This window comes from Babylonia areolata, chromosome 18 (genome assembly GCF_041734735.1).
Source record: "Babylonia areolata isolate BAREFJ2019XMU chromosome 18, ASM4173473v1, whole genome shotgun sequence".
Taxonomy (NCBI): Eukaryota; Metazoa; Mollusca; class Gastropoda; order Neogastropoda; family Buccinidae; genus Babylonia; species Babylonia areolata.
Window position 1 is genome coordinate 14,861,187 of NC_134893.1, and position 22,975 is coordinate 14,884,161.

The window sequence follows — 22,975 nt, forward strand, 5'->3', positions numbered from 1 at the left end:
TGTGTGTGTGTGTGTGTGTGTGTGTTTTACTTCCCACTGTTGTACCTGTTCCCCTGAGTCTTTATGATGAAGCAATTAATGTAGGAATTATGTAGAATAAAAATGTAAATTTCTCTGTGTAAATCCAGACCAAGCTACCCTGCCAAAGCAACTGGATGCATTCTAACCCAATTAAGGACAAACCCTTCTTTTACTCGAATTAGACAGTCTTCCTGCAACAAGGCATTCTGGGCATCGCTTTCATACTCTGTGTGTGTGTGTGTGTGTGTGTGTGTGTGTGTGCATTTTAATTATGTATACGATTTATTCCCTTGATGTTTTTATTTATGTATTGTTGTACAATACCTTATGGTCTTAATGTAAATATTGTTGTGCAATACCCTATTGTCTTAACATGAGTATGTGTGTGGGGGGGGAGGGGGGTGGGGTGGGGGGGTTAGTATACCGTCAGCTATTGGGAATTCTTATTTGACTAGTTTTAATCTCTTCTTATGTTGCGCATGATTTTATGCCAGTGTTTACAATGAGCCTGTGATTGCACAACTTAATTTCCATGTGGATTAATAAAGTGTTTTTGATTTGATTTTTGATTTGATTTGATACAGTTAACACCTCTCCCAGATTCTGCAATACATAACTCCTTTCCTAGAATGTGCAAATCTCTACTTAAAGAAAATTAGAATATGAATGAAACAAACAGAACTGTGTCTGTGTGTATATCTGTGTCTGTCAGCGGGAAAAAGAAAAGTAAAGCCATGACAGGATGCACTGGAGTTTCTGTGTGGTGAATATTGCAGAGTTGTCATTCCTGTTGGTTGGCCAACTCCCCCCCCCCCCTCCCCCCCACCCCCCTCAGTACTTCTCTCTGCCTGCTGGTACTTTGTGTTTTTCTTGACTCCAAACAGCACCAACTTGTCCCTGCCTTTCTTTTCTTTCAATTTTGTCTTTCTATTCTCTTTCTGTCCACTTTTTCTTTTTCTTTTCTTTTATTGTTGGTCTTTCTCATAATTTCTCTTTCTTCTTTAAATCCTTTGCTGAATATGCACACATGCACACACATACACGTGCATGCACACACACACACACATACACACACACACACACACACAGAGTCTACTCTCAAACACAGTCTACTCTCTCTCTCTCTCTCTCTCTCTCTCTCTCTCTCTCTCTCTCTCACACACACAGAATCTACTCACACACACACACACACACATGCAAAAAGCACACAGCACATACACACTGAGACAAAGACACAGACATACACACTGACACACACCTCTACACACTCACACACACACTCTCTCTCTCTCTGAACAACGTACCTGCCTGCACATAAATGCATACCATTAGCCTATTACATTAACCATTATCCCCGGTACTAATCCCCACTTGTCCTGGTTTTAATCTCAATCACATTACTTTCATCCTTTATCATGGTGCAGCTCAAGCCGCTTTTCCCTGCTGCGCCCCACATTAATATTTGTTCACCATCCCTTCCCCCGCCGGGGCTAATCCTGTAAAAGGCAAGTAAGCAGAAGAGACTCAGGCTCCTTATGTAGGAGAGATTAAAAGGTCGTCGTCACATGGCCATTCATAGGGGGCAAGCATGCAGACAGTAAACAGGAACAGCGCTGTGGCCGTTATGTGTGGGTACAATTCAAAAGACAGGGGTGGGATAGGGGTGTCCTTCCGAACTGCTCTTCCTCTTTATGTTGTGGTGAATACACTTTAACTTGACAATATCATTCCAAAAAAAAAATAAAATAAAATAAAATAAAAATGAAATAAATCTGAATGATTGAAATTCTATTCATTGAACTCCATGCATCTTTTAACTTCTAACTTTTTTTTTTTTCTTTTTTCTTGGTTGGTTTTCCTATCTGAGGGTGTTGTTTACTGTTGTGTAGATTGTCTTCCCCTTTCCACACATCGTGAATACACACACAGACATGCAAACACACATGAAGTCAGTGACACATGCGCACATACACCTAAACAATTACACACATTGTGATGTTCAAACAAATACACAGAATGTGACATACACACACAAAACCGAGAAAGAGAATGAATGAGAAATAGAAGAACAGCTATGCATCTATAACTGAGAAAAGTCAGGTCCACACCACTGGATCAGTACTCCTGTTGTAGAGGAAGATCTGAGGTACACAATTATTGTTTTTATCAACTACAAAACTACCAAAACTAAAACTACACAGCATCACACACACACTAATTCAAGTCAATACTGCATGTAGTTTTAGCCACACAACACATCCATTAAAAATTAAAACATGATATAAAAAAATCAGAAAAGGTTAATGTGGTGTTTATGCTTTGAAACATAATATGAGAGGAAAAAAATTATGGCAGTGATGAATTGATAATAAATTATGGGAGATGACCATGACATGTCCATATAAAGAGGAGTCTTTTTGTCACTGTGTTTTTGGCATTAGAATCACTGAACTAACAAAAGATGTGGTGATAAGATTTGCTCAGGAAATTATTTTGGACAAGAGTAATGGTTTGTAGCTACAAGCGAAATTAGCAGTAAATTCTGACTAATCAAGACAATACCACTGAAACTATTTGAAACAGAAAACTGGTAGCCTGACAATTTCAGTTACAAGAATTGAACCCAAAATTTATTTGCTGTTTGACCCAATGGTCTAATAGTGAGAGCTATTGGATGAGACATCATGGTTGTCACATGACAAATTGTCGACCATTTTGGTAACCCATGCTGAACACATGGTAATTTGCTGGGCATCTAAGTTCACTACAAATCAGATAAATCACTTGTAAGAAGCTCACATAACGAGCGCATTGTTTTGTATTACATTGGATTGGATTGGACTGGACTCAATTGCAGTTTTTTGTCACAACAGATTTCTCAGTGTGAAGTTCTGGCTGTTCTCCCAAGGGAGAGCATGGCACCATAGTGCAGCACCACAAATCTTTTCTTTATGCATGTTAAGTGCATGATGTACTTGGGACCTCAATTCATCACCTCATCCCAGACCATCACTCAAGGTGTGTAGTGGAGTGGGAGTAAAAATCCCAGACTGTATATACAGTCCCATATGGGATTCGAGCCCATGACCACTTCCCTTCCACCTGGGCGTGTTACCACTAGGCCAACCGCTCTACTTCAATGCAGCTGTGTTGATCCCTTCTGCTTTTGGATAAATCAGGTCTATGACAGAGCTGAGAAGGATGGTGGCAGAATGGTTAAGATCCTCAACTTCCAATTCAGTGTCCGTGAGGGTCTGGGTTCAAGTCCTGCTTTCGCCCTTTCCCCCACGTTTGACTGGAAAATTAAATTGTGCATCTTGTCATTCGGATGAGATGATAAACCAAGGTCCTGTATGCAGCATGCACACGGCGTACTAAAAAAGAACCCATGGCAACAAAAGTGTTGTCCTCTGGCAGAAAAAAAATCCACTCAGATATGAACACAAATATACATGTATGCACTCAAAGCCTGACTAGCACGTTGGGTCATGCTGCTGTCAGGCATCTGCCTAGCAGATGTGGTGCATCCCTTAGTCTGAATTCAGTGACACCTCCTTGAGAAACTGGAACTGAAACTGAAGCTGACAGAGAGCGAAGTGAAACAGGACAGGGAAATGGGTTGGACAGACTGGATGAAAGATTACTTTCACTTGGCAAATCATACCACAAAATATGCTATCATCATTTTAATGCAAAACACTCTTCTATTTTTTTCTTACTGAATGTATGTACATGAATTTGCATTTGTTTAGGAGAATATTTATGAGAATATTCATCACAGGACAGTTTGAAAGGAGAGTTTATCACAGTATGGTCTGATCTGTTTAACACTTAGACAATGGAGAATTAGGATAGTTAGCATGAAGAGTTGTTCTAATGACATGAGAAACATCACAACTCATGAATTAAGCAACAACAAAAATTACAAATGATCGATATATAATAAGTTTGATTATTAAAGTATCTAAATATAATGTTAAAAACAAAACAGATGGGCAATTTACTTGAGGATTAGGGTAAATTAGATAAAACAACAACAACAAATGACTGATTAACACAATGAGTAAGAGATATGCTTTTTAGATGATAAGATCAAAAAGTATATGGGTGATGAATTATAATATAAATGAGATGGAAAAAAAAATTACAGGATTAGCATATCAGCAAAATCCCTAAATGGAGAAAGATTAGATGGCACAATTGAAAATCTCAAGCAAGATGATCAACAGCAAAACATCTTTTAACTGTGTAAAACAAAATAGTAAATGATTGTAATAAACAAAGTGAATGAGTTTTTAGTCACGTAAATTAATAGTAGCCTGTATGATTAAACAATACTCAAACCACACACACACACACACACGCTCACGCGCACACGCACGCGCACATGCACATACACATGCTTGCATGCACACATGCACGCACGCATGCACACACAATGATTCTAATGAAACATGGCAGACTGACAAATGAGACAACTTAGTTGAATGAATAACAATGAATAAAACAGCAATTTAATGAACCACTCACTATGTTAAAAGTCTAGACGTACACATCAATAACAAGTAACTGTTAAACATTACAATAAAAACAACATCATGAATGCATAAAGAAGTGGGTTTTTATAAATATTATAGTACATATCAGCAACAAGTTCAAGACACTGCAGCTGACCCTGCTGTTTTACTTCAAATACATCTGAACAGCAATGAATAACTTTTTCTTACTTTAGAAATTATCTTCAGTTTTCACTTCAACTGTGTATGAAATAATTGTATGAAAATGCATGACATTTTTTGTTCCATTCAATCAGCTGTGTGTATATCTATGTGCTTAATCCCTTGACTGCTACAGACGAGTATGTTTGTCAACGTAGGACCATCACGTCATTGAGGTAAGACAGAGCCTACAGGTCAAGATGTTACTCACCCCTATATTTGGACTTCTTCCTTTAGGGATCACACCACCTTTCTTCAGTACAATCAATGACACCATTGATAAGAACACAAAAAGTATCAACTGCACTTCTAACTCATACCATATTGATCTCAATCATTTCACCAAAGATCCAGCAGTCAAGAGGTTAAACAACATACATTTATGAGTGTGTAGATTTTTGGAAGAGATTTTTTTTCTCCCTCAACATCCAGGGTCAGTTTCAGTTTCAGTTTCAGTTTCACTTTCTCAAGGAGGCGTCACTGCGTTCGGACAAATCCATACACGCTACACCACATCTGTTGAGCAGATGCCTAACCAGCAGCATAACCCAACGCGCTTAGTCAGGCCTTGAGTGCATGCTTACATATTTGTGTACCTATGAAAGTGGATTTCATTTTACGTAATTTCGCCAGAGGACAACACTCTCGTTGCCATGGGTTCTTTTTCAGTGCGCCAAGTGCGTGCTGCACACGGGACCTCGGTTTGTCGTCTCATCCGAAAGACTAGACGCTCAGTTTGATTTTCCAGTCAAACTTAGGAGAAAGGGCGAGAGCGGGATTCGAACCCACACCCTCACGGACTCTCTGTATTGGCAGCTGAGCGTCTTAACCATTCTGCCACCTTCCTCCTTCCACCTTCCTCCAGGGTCATCTTTTGACAATTGTTGATGCTTTTGTGAGTCATGAGTCCAACAAAAGTGGGGGAAAAGAAAAGATTACATGTATACCTACAGCAGGGTCTTCTATGTGTTATTTTAAAGTTGAAAACTCTTGAACTGTTTCATGTTGATTATCAACTTCAGACATGTTCAATCAAACAGATTCGCAAACAAACTATTCTACTGTGTGTAGGTATCAGACATTTTTTTTTTTTAACACACAACAGAAACTACAGCAATTTCAACTTGGTATTAACAGTGTATGAGAATGTTGATTATCCACTCCAAACATGTTTAATCAAACTAAAACTACTCTACTTTGTATAGGTTTCAATCTTGTTTTAACACACACAGAACTACAGGAATTTCACACTGGTTTTGACAGAATATGAGAACAGAAACACACACAATTTGGTTGTTTAAATTTTCAACTCACTCATGGAACACACAGAGAGGTAAGAAACTCTAACATTATTCTATCAAAAACAGAAAGCACAGATGTGTGTTTTAGTTTACAAACTGTTGACATAATATTTTACAACACACAGAAAGAAACTGATCTGTGTTTTGATTTCAAACTGTTCTCCAGTCGGGAAAAGAATTTTTACTTCCAGATTTAGACCAACATATCATCATTTAGGAAAGTCTATTCTATGAGTCTATTTCCATGCACACGCATGCCACAGGTGGCCCCTGAGACCCAGACAGAGCTACAAAAACTACAGTAATCTCAGTTCCAGAGGGGTGGACACTCAAAGGGAGACCACTCACAGAAGCTGGCAGGCAGCAGACTGAGCATGGAGACAGAAGGCCACTCCACACAGTTGGTGGAGGCGGCATCTACAAACTGGACATTGTTGTCTGCCGCAGTGGTCAGCATCCAGATACTCAGCCATTTCAGGTTGCAGTCACAGGTCCAGGGGTTGTTGGCCAGATTTCTGCAACATCAGTAAACATACACAAGTTAGTCTTTAAAAAAAAAAAAAAAAAAAAAACAATTGACCCAATGAAGAAAAAACCACATACACAACAACAACAAAAAAGGGTATAAAAAATATTATAAAAAAAAGAAAAAGAAAACCGAAGAAAAAACAGAAGAAAGACAATATGTGTGTTGTAGACTTGCAAGTAGCTGTGGCTATGGGGAAAAACACACAGAAAAAAATATATCATCCAAAATGTTGCAAGGAAAAACAAATCTTTAAATTACTCTCAGCAGCAATACCAGAAGGCAATGGCCACTGGAAAGGTGACCTGAGAGTGAACAGAGAAATACACCTGTAGTAGACAATAAGCATAGGTGTATTGGAAAAAAAAAAAAAAAAAAACTCAATTCATGTTGTTTGTAGTCCAGCTGACAATGAGGACCATTTCATGACTCGTAACACACAAGACTGAAATACAGAGAAAGACTAAATGATGTAAAAACCTCAAAATAAAAATGACAACAACAACAACAAAAAGTTTCTAATGTGTTAGTAATTGTGAGTGAACGAGTATGAAATATATATATATATATACACTACATTAAATCTTTTGACTAATCAAGGAGGGTAAAAAGAGTAGAGAATATACTCTTTTTTTCAACAAGAAAAGGACCATGCAGGGACGCCAAAAACTCAAGGCATTTTGGTCAGACCTCGAGGACCTGCCTAATATGGTCTGCCCTGATGCATGCTACGTCACTGTCAGATATCTGCTTTGCTTAAAATTGTTTAATGTGTGAACTAAGTATATTTTTCCAGCTATGAAGAATGTTTTTTGATGTTGTTTTTTGTTTTGTTTTATTTCTAACTACATATTTCTCATACTCATTATCATAACATCCTCATTAATTTACTAACCGATACTCAAGACGTTTTGTTAGATAATATATTTTTAACATCTAAAATAACAAGCATAATATCATTAATAGAAGAAGAGATGGGCTGACAACATGTCAGAGAAAACAAGTCTAACCCTGAACGAGACAGTCAGAAGAACAGACAACTGCTAGGGGTGGAGGAGGCTGGTTGCCAAATGTGTGGGGCCCACTTGGTCTAAGAGATTACCAGACAGTGTATCTATGGATCAGCCAAATAGTTAAATTAGTTGTTGGACTTTGAGGGTCTTGGGTTCATTCCTGGTATCAATGCCTTGTGGATTACGGGTGGTGATTTTTCTGGTCTACCAGCTCAGTCTGATAATGTGCAAACCTACCAGTGCCTTGTCTACTTTGTGTGCATACACATACAAGAGATGAAATACACACACTAAAAAGCATGTGATCCATATCAGTGTCTGGTGGACAGCATGCACATTCCAGAAAATTGAATACGGTAGCCTATATGGCATGATAATTTTTTTTTTTTTTTTAAATCAATGGTCGTACACGTAAAAGTCCACTCAAATATGAGTGAACGTGGGAGTTGCACTTGCAGCCAATGAACACAGAAAAGAAAGACAGCAATCTAAAGTAACGAAAGACTGGTCAGGAACAATAATCTAGTCTTTCATTTTACATTGATCAAATACAATACTGTGTTGGATTTTATGCATGACCTACATTTTCGTCTGATTGAAGCTGCTGGCACTCTCTCTCTCTCTCTCTCTCTCTCTCTCTCTCTCTCTCTCTCTCTCTCTCTCTCTTTCTCACACACACACACACAAAACCAAACCCCAGCAACACTTAAAAATCAACAATGCCAACAACAATAACAAAATCAACAACAAACATAAGAACACATAACAAAATGAGAACAGACAATTGCAACTTTCATTCTCACAGACAGCATATAAGATATAAAAACAAAAACAAAAACAAAAACAACAAACAAACAGAAAACAAAACAAAATTTAAAAAAACAAAAACACATCCCACTCCCAGACTGCACACAACAGCCATGCATGCACACACTGACACAGTTCCCATTCACAGTGACGTCAATGATCTCCATACAGGGGACACAATCAGTCAATTTCATGCTTGTGCAGGCTTTCAGGAGCTGACCGCCTATGTTGGAACAGGACACATTCTATTCACAGCTCTCTATTCATTCACACTCAGAGTGTGTACTACGCCAGGCTGGTTAAAGCTGGCCTGCGCTGCTGCTCAAACCTTTTTTTTTTTTTTTTTTTTTTTTTTTTGCATAAAATATATTGATCTTTGCCCCCTGCTGTGTTGTTTGTGCCTTGCTCTGTTTTCTGCCATAAAAAAAAAAAAAAAAAAAATCTTGCCTCGGATAATGAAAAACAAAAATGAAAAAATCAAATCAAAATAAGTTGTTGTTCCTGAAAAAGGAAAAGACATTTTTCTTCTTTCTGAAAGCTTGTATGAAAAACTGGTTGACAGACTTCATTACAATATACAAACAAAAATTTAAAGAATAATAGTAAAATAAAATAGATGAAATAAATAGAATGCAAATAAATGACATAACAAAATTATACAAATCATTCTTTTATAAAATGGTGGTAAGGATCAATGAGAGTTAATTCATATTGAGTCAGATGCAAAAAAAAATGTCAAAGATAATTACTGCACATATGGGTATTTACACTGAAAGAGCCCCAGCAATACATATGGACAGAAGGGGCCACATGAGGTGCACTTTATAACTTACACTGCGGGTGGGTGGGGCAAACAAAAAGCCACAAACACTTTTTTGTTTCTTTGGGTTCCAGTTGAGATCACGACAACCAGTCACATTTGTTACTCTGTGATACTCGTTGCTGTACTGAAGCAAATACAAGACTTTTGTTCATCCTCTCTCTCTCTCTCTCTCTCTCTCTCTCTCTCTCTCAGTCTCTCTGGCTTTGAATTACAAGTTTTTGACAAAAGTGCATACTTTTTTTTTTTTTTTTTTTTTTACACAGTTACAGTTCTTTGTTTTTCTGACTTTTCTTTACATTCCAGAGCAGGATTGAAAAAAAAGGTTAGGTGTCACTATTAAAAGTATGGATGTTAAATGCATGTGTGTATATGTATACTAAGTGTGTATATGTATCAAGCATGTATGTTTCTTTCATTCTCCTTTTAAATATGCACACCCACCAACACCCATACAGACACACACACACTCTCACACACACATCACCACCACCACCACCACCACCACCAAACATGTGCGCATGATCCTATTGTGAATTTCTCTTTGGGGGGGGGCGACAAAATTGACTTGGCTCCATCTGACGTTCATTTGGAGGCAAAAATGCTGCAGTACTATAATGTTCAGTTGTATACCAGAATTATAAGAATTTGTACTGGCTTGTTTTCCATAGCACTGACTGGTGAGGATTAGCGAAATAACTGCATTTGCATTCACCACTGCTGTTCAATACATTGGCAAAAAGTGAGATTTCAACTTGGGACTTGTACAGTACAAAGATATTTCATATCAACTGTAAAGAAATCCTTCCAAATACCAGATTAATTTTACAAGATGTTTAAACAGCAATTAAACTATACATTGAAGATAAATCTAACACCAAATTCTTTGACAACCTAACCTACCTACCCTCACACACACACACACACACACACACGCACACACATGCACACCTCCCTCCTCCCCCTCTCCCTTCCACCATCAACATGACCATCCATCATATCATGTTCAAAATGTATGAAAGCAGTTTAAGTGCAACAGTTCACACACACACACACACACACACACACAAACACACACGCGCGTGCGCACACACACACACACACACACACACAAGAATCTCTCATGCAAATCACTGGAATATTGCAAGACACACAAAAGGTAAAAAGAAAATCTTTGAGAAAAGAGACAAAGGACCACACACACAAAAAAATCTTTTGCAAAAAAGAAGAAAAAAAGTCAGTCAGGCAGGGTTCGTGTGAGAGACTTTGACATTCAAAAAAAAAAAAAAAAAAAAAAAAAAAATCACCATGCAATCTGACCATGCTGTTTGGTGCGACAGGCATTTCCCAGATAACGGCTATTGAACAGCCATTCATCTCTCTGGTAAGACCTTGATAAGATTACAGCACTCAGTCCACCCACCTCAAAGGGGGCTGGGATAGAAAGAAAAGAAAAGAAAAGACAAAAAGGAAAGGGCAAAGAGAGAGCCGGCAGAGCTGGTCGTCGGCCAGCCAACTGTCAGAGACCCACCCAACCACCCACCCCCTCGCCTTCCACCCTCCACCCTGGCAGGTACCACTCCTACCCGACAATGGACACTCTGGCAGTGCAAGGCAGGCGATGACGCACGGGCAGATATTGAAGGGCTGGCAAGCCAGGGGAGTGAAAATCAGCCGTCCTAGATATGCCCCATGTGTGGGGGCATTCAAACTGTTTTCAATTTCCTTTGAGCTGGAGCGGTGCCCAGCGCTGGCTATACCAACATGATAAGAGAAGCAGGCGTTGTACGGGCACCCCAGGGGCTGCATGGTCGTTTCTTACTGCTGGTGGTGGCCAGGCCAGACCTCTCAATGTTTGCATAAGCAATGGAAAGGGCTGGAATGGCCAAAGCTCTGTCAAGAGGCTGCTATTCCTGTTGTAAATGTGCTGAAAGCCTTACAAATAGCACTCTTCCCCCCCACCCCCCTGTTTTCCAAAAGTGAACAGCAGCTAAATTACTCCAAGAACTTGAGTGTCTTTGCTGCTGTTGTTTTTTTATTTTATTTTTAACTTCCTCCTTTCCAAACACACACACACACACACAAACACACACACACGCACACACACACACACACACGTAATATATATATATATATATACATGTAATATGTATACAGATACACACATAATGCACACATACACACATCAGAGGAACTTGTACATGTTTCTTTTGCTTTTTTCACTCAAAACTCACACAAATCATTCAATACAAACCATAGTTTGTACACTGAATTAAAAAAAAAATAGTGACAAAAAAGGCAGAAGGGGGCTTAGTTGAGTGGGGAATGATATACTCGATTACTGCAATTCCACTCTTGCAGGTTTACCATCTTCCTCCATGAACAGATTACAGAAAATTCAGAACAATGCTGCACGACTGGTTCTCGCCAAAAAGAAATCTGATCATGTTACACCTCTGCTGAATCGGTTACACTGGCTTCCAATTGAGTCCCGCATTCACTATAAGTTAGCAACGCTCGCCTTCAAACATTTTGACAAGTCTCTTCCATTGCATCTCTCCTCTGTACTGGAAACTTATGAACCGCACAGAACATTAAGATCCAGTTCTGAAAAGCTGCTTAAAGTTCCAAGGACTAATCTGAAATGCACTGGAAATAGGTCTTTCAGAGCTCAGGTTCCCCAAGTGTGGAACTCTCTACCTTCATCTCTTAATGCCTCTGATCTACATTCCTTTAAGTCAGATCTCAAAACTTACTTTTTCCGAAAGCATTTTTGTTCTGGGTGGAACGGTTAAACCAAGGTATGCTTGTTAGCAAGTATCTTTGTACTAGTATTTTTGTTGTCCTGTTATAATGCATTGTGTATTTTATGTAGTTTTGGTCATTTTTTCTATCTGGTTATTTTTAATGGGTGTGTGTGTGTGTGTGCATGCGTGCATGCATGCGGGCATGTGTGCATGTGTTTGTGAGGGTACAGTGCTCTGGTATGCGTGTGTAAGTGTGTAGGCATGTTAGTATGTCCAAGCAGAATTCTATGTTAGATAATAATAAATATTTTAATGCTTATGCCATTCTGTTTTCAGTGCAGTTGATATTTAATGTCAGTGTGTGTGTGTGTGTGTGTGTGTGTGTGTGTGTGTGTGTAATGGAGGGACATCTATGTGTGTGTGCGTGTGCGTGTGCGTGTGTGTGTGTGTGTGTGTGTTCTATGAAATGCATTTTGTTTTAATCTAAGCATTATTTACTTCATAGCTTTTATAATCTGATTCATCTCTTAAGTGTGCTTTTTTATTCACATGAACACACTGGATGTTTTCCATTGTCAGATAGCGGTTTATATATTTTTTAAGGCATGTTTATAGTCAACTGGATGATGTAAGGCGCTTTGAGCAGCATTGGTGCTGGATATCGTGCCACAGAAAAACTATGTATTATTACTATTATTATTATTATTATTATCATTCAAAGTAATGACAGGAAATTGGGAAATTGGGGTGAGGGGGTTAATCTTATCAAAGTAAGATCCTAAAACATTCCAATTAACTAACAATGACAAAAACAGTGCTTCAGTGACACCAACCTACATATCATATGAAATAAATGGGGGCGATATGACACAGTTATATGTATGATTATCCTATATTTCTTCATATTTTTAGTATGTTTAAAAAAAATTGTATTTCCCAACATCTACTCTGTCTCTCTTTCTCTCAGATGTAAAGAAGCAAGTGCACTTATTCCATTTCTCTCATCAAACAAACTCATTAGTTCTCATCCTCAGTTTTTCTCTCCCTGGATTCATTTTCTGCACACAGTACATATTTTGAAATAGTCATTCTTTGGTTGCAGTCAGTTATTTTATCATTCAACAATTTGCTTTCAAACAAAGAAACAACATCGTCAACAATGACAAGAAGAAAAATGCTTGTTCGAGACTGGGATCAACAGAATTTATTTTTCTTAAGACTGGATTGTGTTCTCCATTTCTTCTTTCGTTGGCAAGAGGAATAACCTGAACACACTTGGGGAAAGTGAATTCAGAGATCTTGCTCTGAGCCAGGAAGTGTGAATAGCAAACAACACAAAACCAGTCACTGTGTATCAACATTTCTCTCAAAGAAAAAAAAAAACCTCTTGAAATCCCCCCCACTCACTGTAGAGATCAGTGGTAATAATTCAGCCATTCACCGATTTCTGTTGTGTGACCTTTAAGGCATTTAGGTCCTCCCACCCCACCCCCTTCCTCCCCTGGGGATGTGTATAAATGCAGTTTGAAAAGAGTATTCTATGTATTTCATGGGAGATTTCCAGTCATAAAAAAAAAAAAATGATAATGGCAAGAACCACTTAAATACGTCATTAGTAAATGTTATTTATTGATAACTTTATGCAGAGAAAGGACAGCTTCATCATTTCCATGTTATTCATTTGTTTTATTTCTCTCTCTCTCTCTCTCTCTTTGTGTGTGTGTGTGCATGTGTGCATGTGTGTGTGTGTGTGTGTGTGTGTGTGTGTGTGTGTGTGTGTGTGTGTGTGTGTCTTAAATATTAAAAAGAGACAGAGGAAGAGAAATACCCCTAGAAGTAAGCATGTGAACACAAACTGTGCATTATTCATTCATACCCTTGCACTGCTGGAGGTAATTTGAACAAATAAGACAAAACTGCTTCCAAGTATATTTATGAGACAGACATGCCTTTATTTAGGAAGACAAGGTACCAGACATGAATGATGTTAAAAAAGATAAGAATTATCCACTTTTTTATGTTAAATGAGGACAATGTTTCTAGGGTTAACTGCTTCTCTATTTTTTTCTTTTTTATGCTTTTGTCTATCTGTTGCTGTCATGTTGTATGTATTTTACTTGCGTCTAATCTAACTGTAATGAAATGAAAAACAAATTCTAAAAATTAATATAAAACTATCCAAATGTCCATGGAGAAATAAAATACAGAATACTTCATTATCAAGGTATAAAACAAAGTCTTATTTTAGACAATAACTATTATCTTGCTCAATCACAATGTTGTGGTGAGAGACAGAATACTGAATATAACTTTATCATTATGGTTCAAGGTACTAAACAGTATTTCACTCACTTTTCATGGAGGGAGTGAGCACCAAATTATCTGAGGCAACAAGGATTATCTCACTGAATATTCACAGAGAGACAAATTCACAATGGGTGGTTTATAAGACAACAAGAATGATTTCGCTCAATACTCATGGACAGACACAGCACCAAATACTTTACAATCATCAAGGAACCAAACAGTGAGGTATTTTAAACTACAAAGTGTGGTATTTTAAACAACAAAAATTACCTTGCTGAAATATTCATGCACAAATGGGGTACATAGCACTACTCCATCATTAAAGCACCAAACAACGTTGTATTGGAGACAACAGGAATTATCTTGCTCAACATTCACAAAGAGACAGAATACAGAATACTTTATATCCCCATGGTTCAACCATCAAACAGTGTTGTTTTAGGGACAACAAGAATCACCTTGCTCAATGTTCACAAGGACACAGAATAAAGAATACTTTCTATCACCATGGTTCAAGGCACCAAATAATGAATTACTGGGGTTAACAGGATTCACCTTGCTCCATGTTCACAAGGAGACAGAATACAGAATATCATATTGCCATGGTTCAAGGCATGAAAAAATGTTGTACTGGGAACAACAGGAATCATCTTGCTCAACATTCAAAAGGAGACAGAATACAGAATACTTTATCATATTGCCATGGTTCAAGGCACCAGATAATGTGGTATTTGAGGACAACAGGAATTATCTTGCCAAACATTCATGGGGAGACAGAAATGAGAATAGCTTACCATGACATCATGGTTCAAGGCACCAAACAGTGCGGTTATGAGGACAAAACAAATTATCTTGCTAAATATTCATGGGCAAACAAATTACAGGTAATGTTTACCATTATTTTCTAGTATCAAACATCACAGTTTTCATGAGAGCCAGAAGAAGCGGTCACATCCTGATTCATAAATACTCCATTATACTCAACCATTGTTTGTCACCAATCTTTTTGCAAAAGTTTTTGTTTTTGATTTAGAAGATGATGTGTCTGATAAACCTGTCAACCTTTACATTGCCAGCTGTTTTTAACAGCAGCAGCCCCAAGAGCCAGCTGTTCTTTTTTTTCTGGATAGCAGATGAATGACATGCCTTCTGGCATGAAAGACCAATGTCAGACACAGAAATGGCACCAAACAATGACATGGAATCCCGGTCACATGACCAAAAGATCACATTCTTGCTAGCTAACAAACAAAATTGTTTTGTGGATTAAACACCTTTAAAAAACAAACAAAAACAAATGTCAACAATTTGTTTCTGTGACAATAAAGTACTCTTGTGTCTAGTATCTTGTTTTCACTTTAGACCTCCTTGAACTGTATGATGCATTTATCTAAAAACTCCGGACCAATGCGTAAATGCTACACTGGTACTCAAAGGGTTAAAGTCTCCTGCCAACCATCTTACACTGCCTCTCATGAACAAGTCACACAGCAATCCTTGGTGGGCAGTTATTGACTACAGTTATTTCTTACTGTACACAGTGTGCGACCTCTCCTCTGTTTATCTTTGATTAACTAAGGCTGGCTGGAAAACACTGTGCATGCTTTCAAGTTCCAGACCAGCACGACAGGCCTATGCTGCGGTCAGTTTCTGGCACTTGCATAAGTAAAAGGGTTACTGAGCACTGCTAGCAACCCATCCAGCACATTAAGCCTTGATCAGAACAAAGTAAATTGACATGGGACTTATTTACAGAGCTAATTTGTTTTCAATTAATTTTTAATGCAACAATAAGAAAATGACAATGGCACTGACAGGGACAGTCACACAAAACTTTTGATGATCATTATTCACTGTCATTATCATCACCGTTATCATCATCAATAGTATCATTTTTTTCTTCTTCATGATGAACCATTTTTCTTTCTTTAAAATTTCATTATTATTATCATTATTATTATTATTATTATCATATATTTTTGCAATGAATAAATGATTTTTATTTATGTAAATTATTTTACATCAAAATCTTCAAACATTATACAACTGACACATTTTGAGTGGAACTGATCATGATAAACATTAAATGTTTTCTTTTATATTCTGTGTCTTATTAAAAATGATTCATTTACCTATTTGCAATAGTTTGCCTCAGAATACTACATTTTAATGTCAATATGCATTTTCCCTTTTTGTTCGCTTTTTCTATGTTTTATTTATGCTGTACCTTTTCCTTTCATATATACTTTCTCGTTCAAATTGTCTATGTTGTATTAAAAATTGAGGAAAAGAAACATCAATATCCTAATAAATGATTAATTTCACTGGCAGTAAACATCATCCATTATGCTGTCATTGCTGCAACTTCACTGGAACATGTATGCCATAAACAAAGGGGTCACATCAAGTTTACCACAGCAGAATCTTTGTCCAAGATCCAATATCTTAATGAAGTGCATCAATCTTATGCATTGCCTTTAGAAACAGTGAGATGCTTCATTTCTTTTTTTTTTCTTTTGTTGTTGTTGTTGTTGTTGTTGTTTTGTTTTGTTTTTTTGTGAAAGATATATTTTAACATGTTTCCTTGACCTTTCTCTATGGCATCTGTAGCTGAAACTGGTCTTTGAAAAGTAATTAACTGAATCAGATCCAAATAATGACTGGAGCATTGAACCGTAGGATCAAGCTGCTTTTTCCTGTACAGGCTGTTAAAACTTATTTGTTAATCAAGTCGCAGAGTGTATAAACGTAAATTGATTCAAGTGTTATGTAGTCTGTGCATAATGCATTACAAAGAGACCATTAAATTTTCTCTAAAGTGTCATGAAATAACATTTTCCTTTTATTTGTATTTATTATCTAATAATGTACCTATGTTAGTATGTAATGTTTCAATTCACTTGTAAATGCTTGTAGTCTTCAATTAGTATTACTGGTTCTGCATCTGAGAATAAAAGACACTGAACATGAATTCTATAACTTAAAAGAATTCATAGTTTTGTTTTTTCTTCAACATAAAAAAAATCAAATGAATATCTAATGATAGTCTTCCACAGTAACAATGTTCTTTTAGAATCTATAAATTATCTTTAAAAATTCATCAAAATGCTTGTGTAAAAGAACACCACCACGTATAATCAAACATGGTATCTCTTTCACTAGAATCATTCTCTCAAAAGTTATATCTGTTGTTCTCTATAAATCATATTCATTAAAATACTATTTGAAACCAACATTTTATGCCACATTTCTCAGCTGTAATCACTTCAAATTCAATGTTGTGTTTTTTTAACATTTCTTATCTGTTTCCCTTGCTTAGTCCAGTTGACTTGTGTATTCAGTTTCTTTTGCAATTTGACAAATGATTCAATATTGTATCAAATATATTTGTCTTGTCCATAAATAAACCGTGAAGGCATAATATTCCCTTAATATTTCCTTTCCTGATGTATTCTTTAATTGCATGACTGCAACCATCATCATCAAGTTATTGGCTGATGTAGTCTAAAATGTAAACTGGATTACTTCTGAATGCCTTTCACTTTTCCGAAACAAAAGTTCAAATAATAATTGAACGTTTTCTCTACAACAATGGCAAACATATAAAATTCACACACACTTTCTCTCTTTCTCCCTCAAACAAATGTAGTTGTGTTTAGAAAAGGTGGTTACTTATCTAGATATGAAAAATGGCACTATGGAACTGATGAAGTGAAGGTAACTAATGCTTATAAGTATCTTGGTATGATTTTTACAACTAAGCTGAGTTTGACAAGGACAGTAGCAGAAATTTATAGAAAGGGGAAGAAGGGGGTTATAGAAATCTTAAGGTGTTTACGTAAGTTAGGCTCGATAGATTCATATATATTTTGGAAACTTTTTGATACTCAAATAGAACCAATGATAACATACAGTGCCGAAATTTGGGGACTTTCTGGTAACAAAGATTTAGAAAAAGTACATACATTAGCTATTAAACGTTTTTTAAATGTTCCATTACATGCTTCAAATACTGTATTATATGGAGAAAGTGGTAGATACCCATTATACATTAAATCATGTGTGAAATGTATAAAATATTGGTTAAAATTAATAAGGCTACCCACATCGAGATTATGTAAGCAGGCGTATGAAATGTTAGTAAATGAACATGAGAGAGGGAAGGAAAACTGGCTATATTTTGTAAAGAAGACATTAACTGTAAATGGATTTGGGATTGTGTGGATGTGTCAGGGAGTTGGATGTGTAGAAGGATTTGTTTCAGAATTCAAAGATAGGCTAATTGCTTCATATAAACAGAATTGGCACTGTAAAATGGAAAGCACTGAGAAATATAGATGGTTTTATAGTTTTAAAAGTATATTTCAAACAGAAAAATATATCACAGTCGTGACAAACAAGTGGCACCGAACAAGTCTCGCCAGATTTAGAACGAGAACGATTGGTTTGAATGCTTATGAAAAGTGGTTTCAGACTGAGCCCTCGTTACTCTCCCCTTGTCCGATGTGCAGTCATTCAAGGGAGGATGAGTTACATTTTTTGTTTAGTTGTAAAGCTTATGACGATATTCGAGAAAAATGTGTTGTATTTAAAACAAATTCAGCAAAGTATGAAGATATTTTTGGAGTGCTTAATTTAAATCAGGAAACTTCACTACAGTCACTTGCAAAATATATTGCAGAAGCGAATAACATGCGACGAAAAAAAACTCAACAATAATAAAATAGTATCAGGTGTTGCTCATTGTGAAAAGTGAAATCTGTGTTGTCACTCTCATATGGAAAATATTTATGTTATACATTTATATATGTTTTTGTTTTTATTTCTCACTACATGCCATTACTTTGAATGGATGGTCGAACTGCACTTTGTTGCACAGATTGATTGATTTCGTTTTGGTTTTGGTTTTCATCAATATTATTACTATTGATGCATGTTGTTATTTGTATTATGAACCCCCATGTCATTAGGGCTGTAAAGCTATTGACATTAAAGTGTTCAGTGTTCAGTGTTCAGTGTTCTCTTTCTCCCTCTCCATCTCCTCCCTCCCACTCTTCCAAACTCTCTCATTACTTCCCTCTGCACACATGCACACAAAGAAACACATACACACACACAGACACACACACACTCACACAGACACACAGACACACAGACACACACACACACACACACACACACACACACACACACACACACACACACAGACAACATGGATGGCTGATCAAAATGAAATGAATGAGTGGACTACATCAAGCAAGAAAGCGTAAAGATGACAGAAATATGAATGTCAAATAAAATAAATATATATGATCATAAGCAATAAGAGTGAGAGAGCCAGAGAGAAAGAAACTGACATGAGACAGAGAGATAGACAGCTATAGATAGACATATGCTGATAGACAGATAGAGATAGACATATGTTGTGACATAGCTAGATTGACTGATAGACAGACAGACAGATGGACGGACAGACGGACAGATAGACAGATAGATAGATAGATAGATAGATAGATAAATACAGTGTGAGAAAGACAAGTAACAATAACAGAAACATTAAATGTGAAACAAAACTGTTGAGTATCTAGAACATATACAATTTCAAGCGATAGAGAATGAAACTGAAATGTACAGATAGATGATGTGAAATAAAAGGAACGAGACTGGGACAGATGCAAGACAGTTTATGAAACAATGTGACACAGACATGTCATGAAATGATCAGGTATAGTGCAATGATGCAGTGTAGAACACCAAAAGCATGTCAGTAGAAAAGGAGAGAGATGGAGGGTAATGGGGTGAAGGGTGAGGTGGATTGGGGACATAAAAGCTTTGCCAGATGTTCAATTGAACAATGATTTATAGGCAAACATTTCAACAGAGCTGAATACTGAATACTACTCACATTGAGGTTAATGCTGGGAGGTACTCCAGTATCCCATCTGGAAGCGTTGATATACTGTTTGAACTAAGATCTCTGCAACAAATTTCAATAATGTACATGTATAAATGAATGAATATATAAAGTACATAAAGGAAAACAAAATACATAAATAAAGATACTGAACTAATCATTACCAGCAAACTAAAGACAACAAACAAAATATATATGTACGCATATAAATCGTACAAATTCAGTTGAAAAAAAATTATTGAAAATTATATTTTATGAACAATAAAATGCATTAAACAATATGACAGACATAATGCAATGCAGTGCAATACAATACAGAATTACAGCACAACAGAACACAGCACAATAAAACAATACACCACAACACACCACACCAAAACACAGTATGATCAGGGCTCTGAAACATGATTTTACTCCCTAGAATTGTATTTTTTTGCATACACTTCACCCTTTGAACTAAAAACCAGAATCACAATTCACTTTCTGAAATTCTGTCGAGCATATCTGTTTCTGAAATGTTTCTAACCATTTGAACTGCAAGTCAAGTTCCAAACTGTCCATTCTAAAAAAAAAAAATAAAAATAAAAAAAGCTTCACTTTGTCACCATGATTTAGGAATCCAATTTTGATCACTCAAATTCTCTCAAACTGCTTTCTTCAGTTAGCCAAAGAGAATCCATTTGTTTTAGAGACCTGCCTTTAAAATTGGTATTTTTATTCCACAAGTAGTTAAAACTAAAGAACTCTGAGGCCTTGTTTGTTTGTTTGGAAAGTCAATAGATTTATGTTATAATAGACAGCTTTAAGTTTCCCGGAGTGCCTGAAAGAAAGACTCTCAAAGTGAGGATGAAAATACCAACTATAACTACTGATAGCTGGCAGAGCCACCTGCATCACCAGCAAGTGAGAGGTAGCTCTGATAATCCCATGCAACCCAGTGCAGTGCAGTGGAATGCAATGTAATGCATTGTAATGTAGCGGTGTACAAAATGACAGACACCAAACTAAACAAAAAGGTATACCCGTCAGTATCACCAGTACTTACAGAACTTCAAGAGAACTATAGGAAACCAATGGCTGGAAGTTTATGGTGGTAATCTTGTTATTCTTAAGAATGCTGAAACAAAGAAAATGATTCAATTAGATATTGTATCGAACATGTATCAATTCAACATCAGATCCATAGCAAACATAATACTGTACACTAATATCATTGAGTGAAAACAACAACAATGACAGTACTTACAAGAACGCTGTTAGTGTTACTGATACATTTTGATGGCAGGGAGGCTTTTGTCATGTGACAACAGTACCAAGAGTCATCTCACAGTTACTAACAAACACTTCTATGGTGTGTTTAAAATCATGCTGCAGTATAAGTTTATCATTTTTATATCCAAATAATAACATCTAAGGTAATTTTTATAAACCAAGAGAATGGAATACACACACACACACACACACACACATACACAGAGGGACATACACACACAGAGGAGAAAATGAAACAGTCAGACAGACAGAAAAAAAGTAAGAAAGATGGTGTCTAATTTGTTTGTGTCCAATTTTTGTTGTTTGTTTTGTTGTGGATTTGCTTTTTGTTTGTTTAATTTTTCTATTTTCAAGTTGTTTTCAACAGATCTTGTTGAGACAGTGTGATGTCTTTACATTTCGAGTTATGTTGATGTTATTCTCCATGCCGTAAATGGAGCCAAATGTGTGTGTGTGTGTGTGTGTGTGTGTGTGTGTGTGTGTGTGTGTGTGTGTGTGTGTGTGTGTGTGTGTGTGTGTGTGTGTGTGTATTTCTCGGTGTGTGTGCGTGTGCGTGAGTGTGTATGTGTGTGCGCGTGCACGCATTAGTGTATGTGTGTGCTTTTGCATATACATGCTCCATGCTATAACATTCTATCAGGTCTGTTCATACATTAAAAACAAACCATAATTCCACTCACAGCTGTTTTGTAGTCGCTGGCAGATCCAGGGGTATGGATGGCAGCCCCTGCCCCGTGCAGTCAACAATGTCATTTTCACACACGCACAAGCCGTTGACGCCGAAAGGGCACCAGCTGTTTCCGTAGTCCCCATAGTCATAGTTGTAGTAGTTGTATGAGTATTGGCCCAAACACAACTGCAGCAGCTGAAGCAGGAGTAAGGCACGACAGCAAAATGCAGAAGCCATCAAGTTGACTCCTCAAACACAGCGCCGCTCAGCACTCTTGCAGCCTAGCACCCCCTCTCTTGCCCTGTTTCATTCACCTCCTCTGTTCTTCAACTGTTGTTCAGTGCTGCAAATACTTGATAATACTTGATAACAACACTCTCTGTAAACCTTAGTATGTGCTTGAGAAGAATGCACAAATGTTTTTTTTTTTTAAAACACACACCAAAAATTATCACCAAAGTAAAAAAAAAAAAAAAAAAAAAAAAAAACACTCCTAAAAACAGAGCCTGATTTTCTGGAACCGGACTTTTACTTGTTACACTGTACTTTGCACATTCTTCATTTTGATGTTGTTGTTTTTTTCTTTTCTTCCTTTCCTTTCCTCAGTCTGGCTTTGTCCACAGTGCCATGTTCTCAAGTTGGAATCGTTACTGCTGGACCAATGGTGTCTGAAACAGTTTTTTTTTTAATCTGTTATTATAAAATCACATCTTTAAAACCATAGTGCCCCCCCACCCCCACCCCTTCCCCCGACCCCCTCTCAACCACCCTCCCCCCACTCTCTCTCTCTCTCACCATATTTTTCCTCTGTGTGTGTTTGGGGTGGGGGGATGTGGAAGGAGAGAGGAGTGCATTTATA

General features: G+C 37.1%; 1 protein-coding gene across 1 annotated transcript in view; it reads right to left on the reverse strand.

Annotated features, from left to right (window-relative positions):
* The window catches only part of LOC143292005 (polycystin-1-like), a 90,202-nt gene extending 67,849 nt beyond the window's left edge, over window positions 1-22,353 (reverse strand). The window contains exons 1-2 of the mRNA XM_076602161.1: window positions 22,127-22,353; window positions 6,389-6,555 (exon numbers count right to left, since the gene is read on the reverse strand). Of these exons, the coding sequence (XP_076458276.1) occupies window positions 6,389-6,555; window positions 22,127-22,353 (394 nt within the window). The remainder of the gene's footprint in view (window positions 1-6,388; window positions 6,556-22,126) is intronic.
* Window positions 22,354-22,975: the final 622 nt, after the last annotated feature.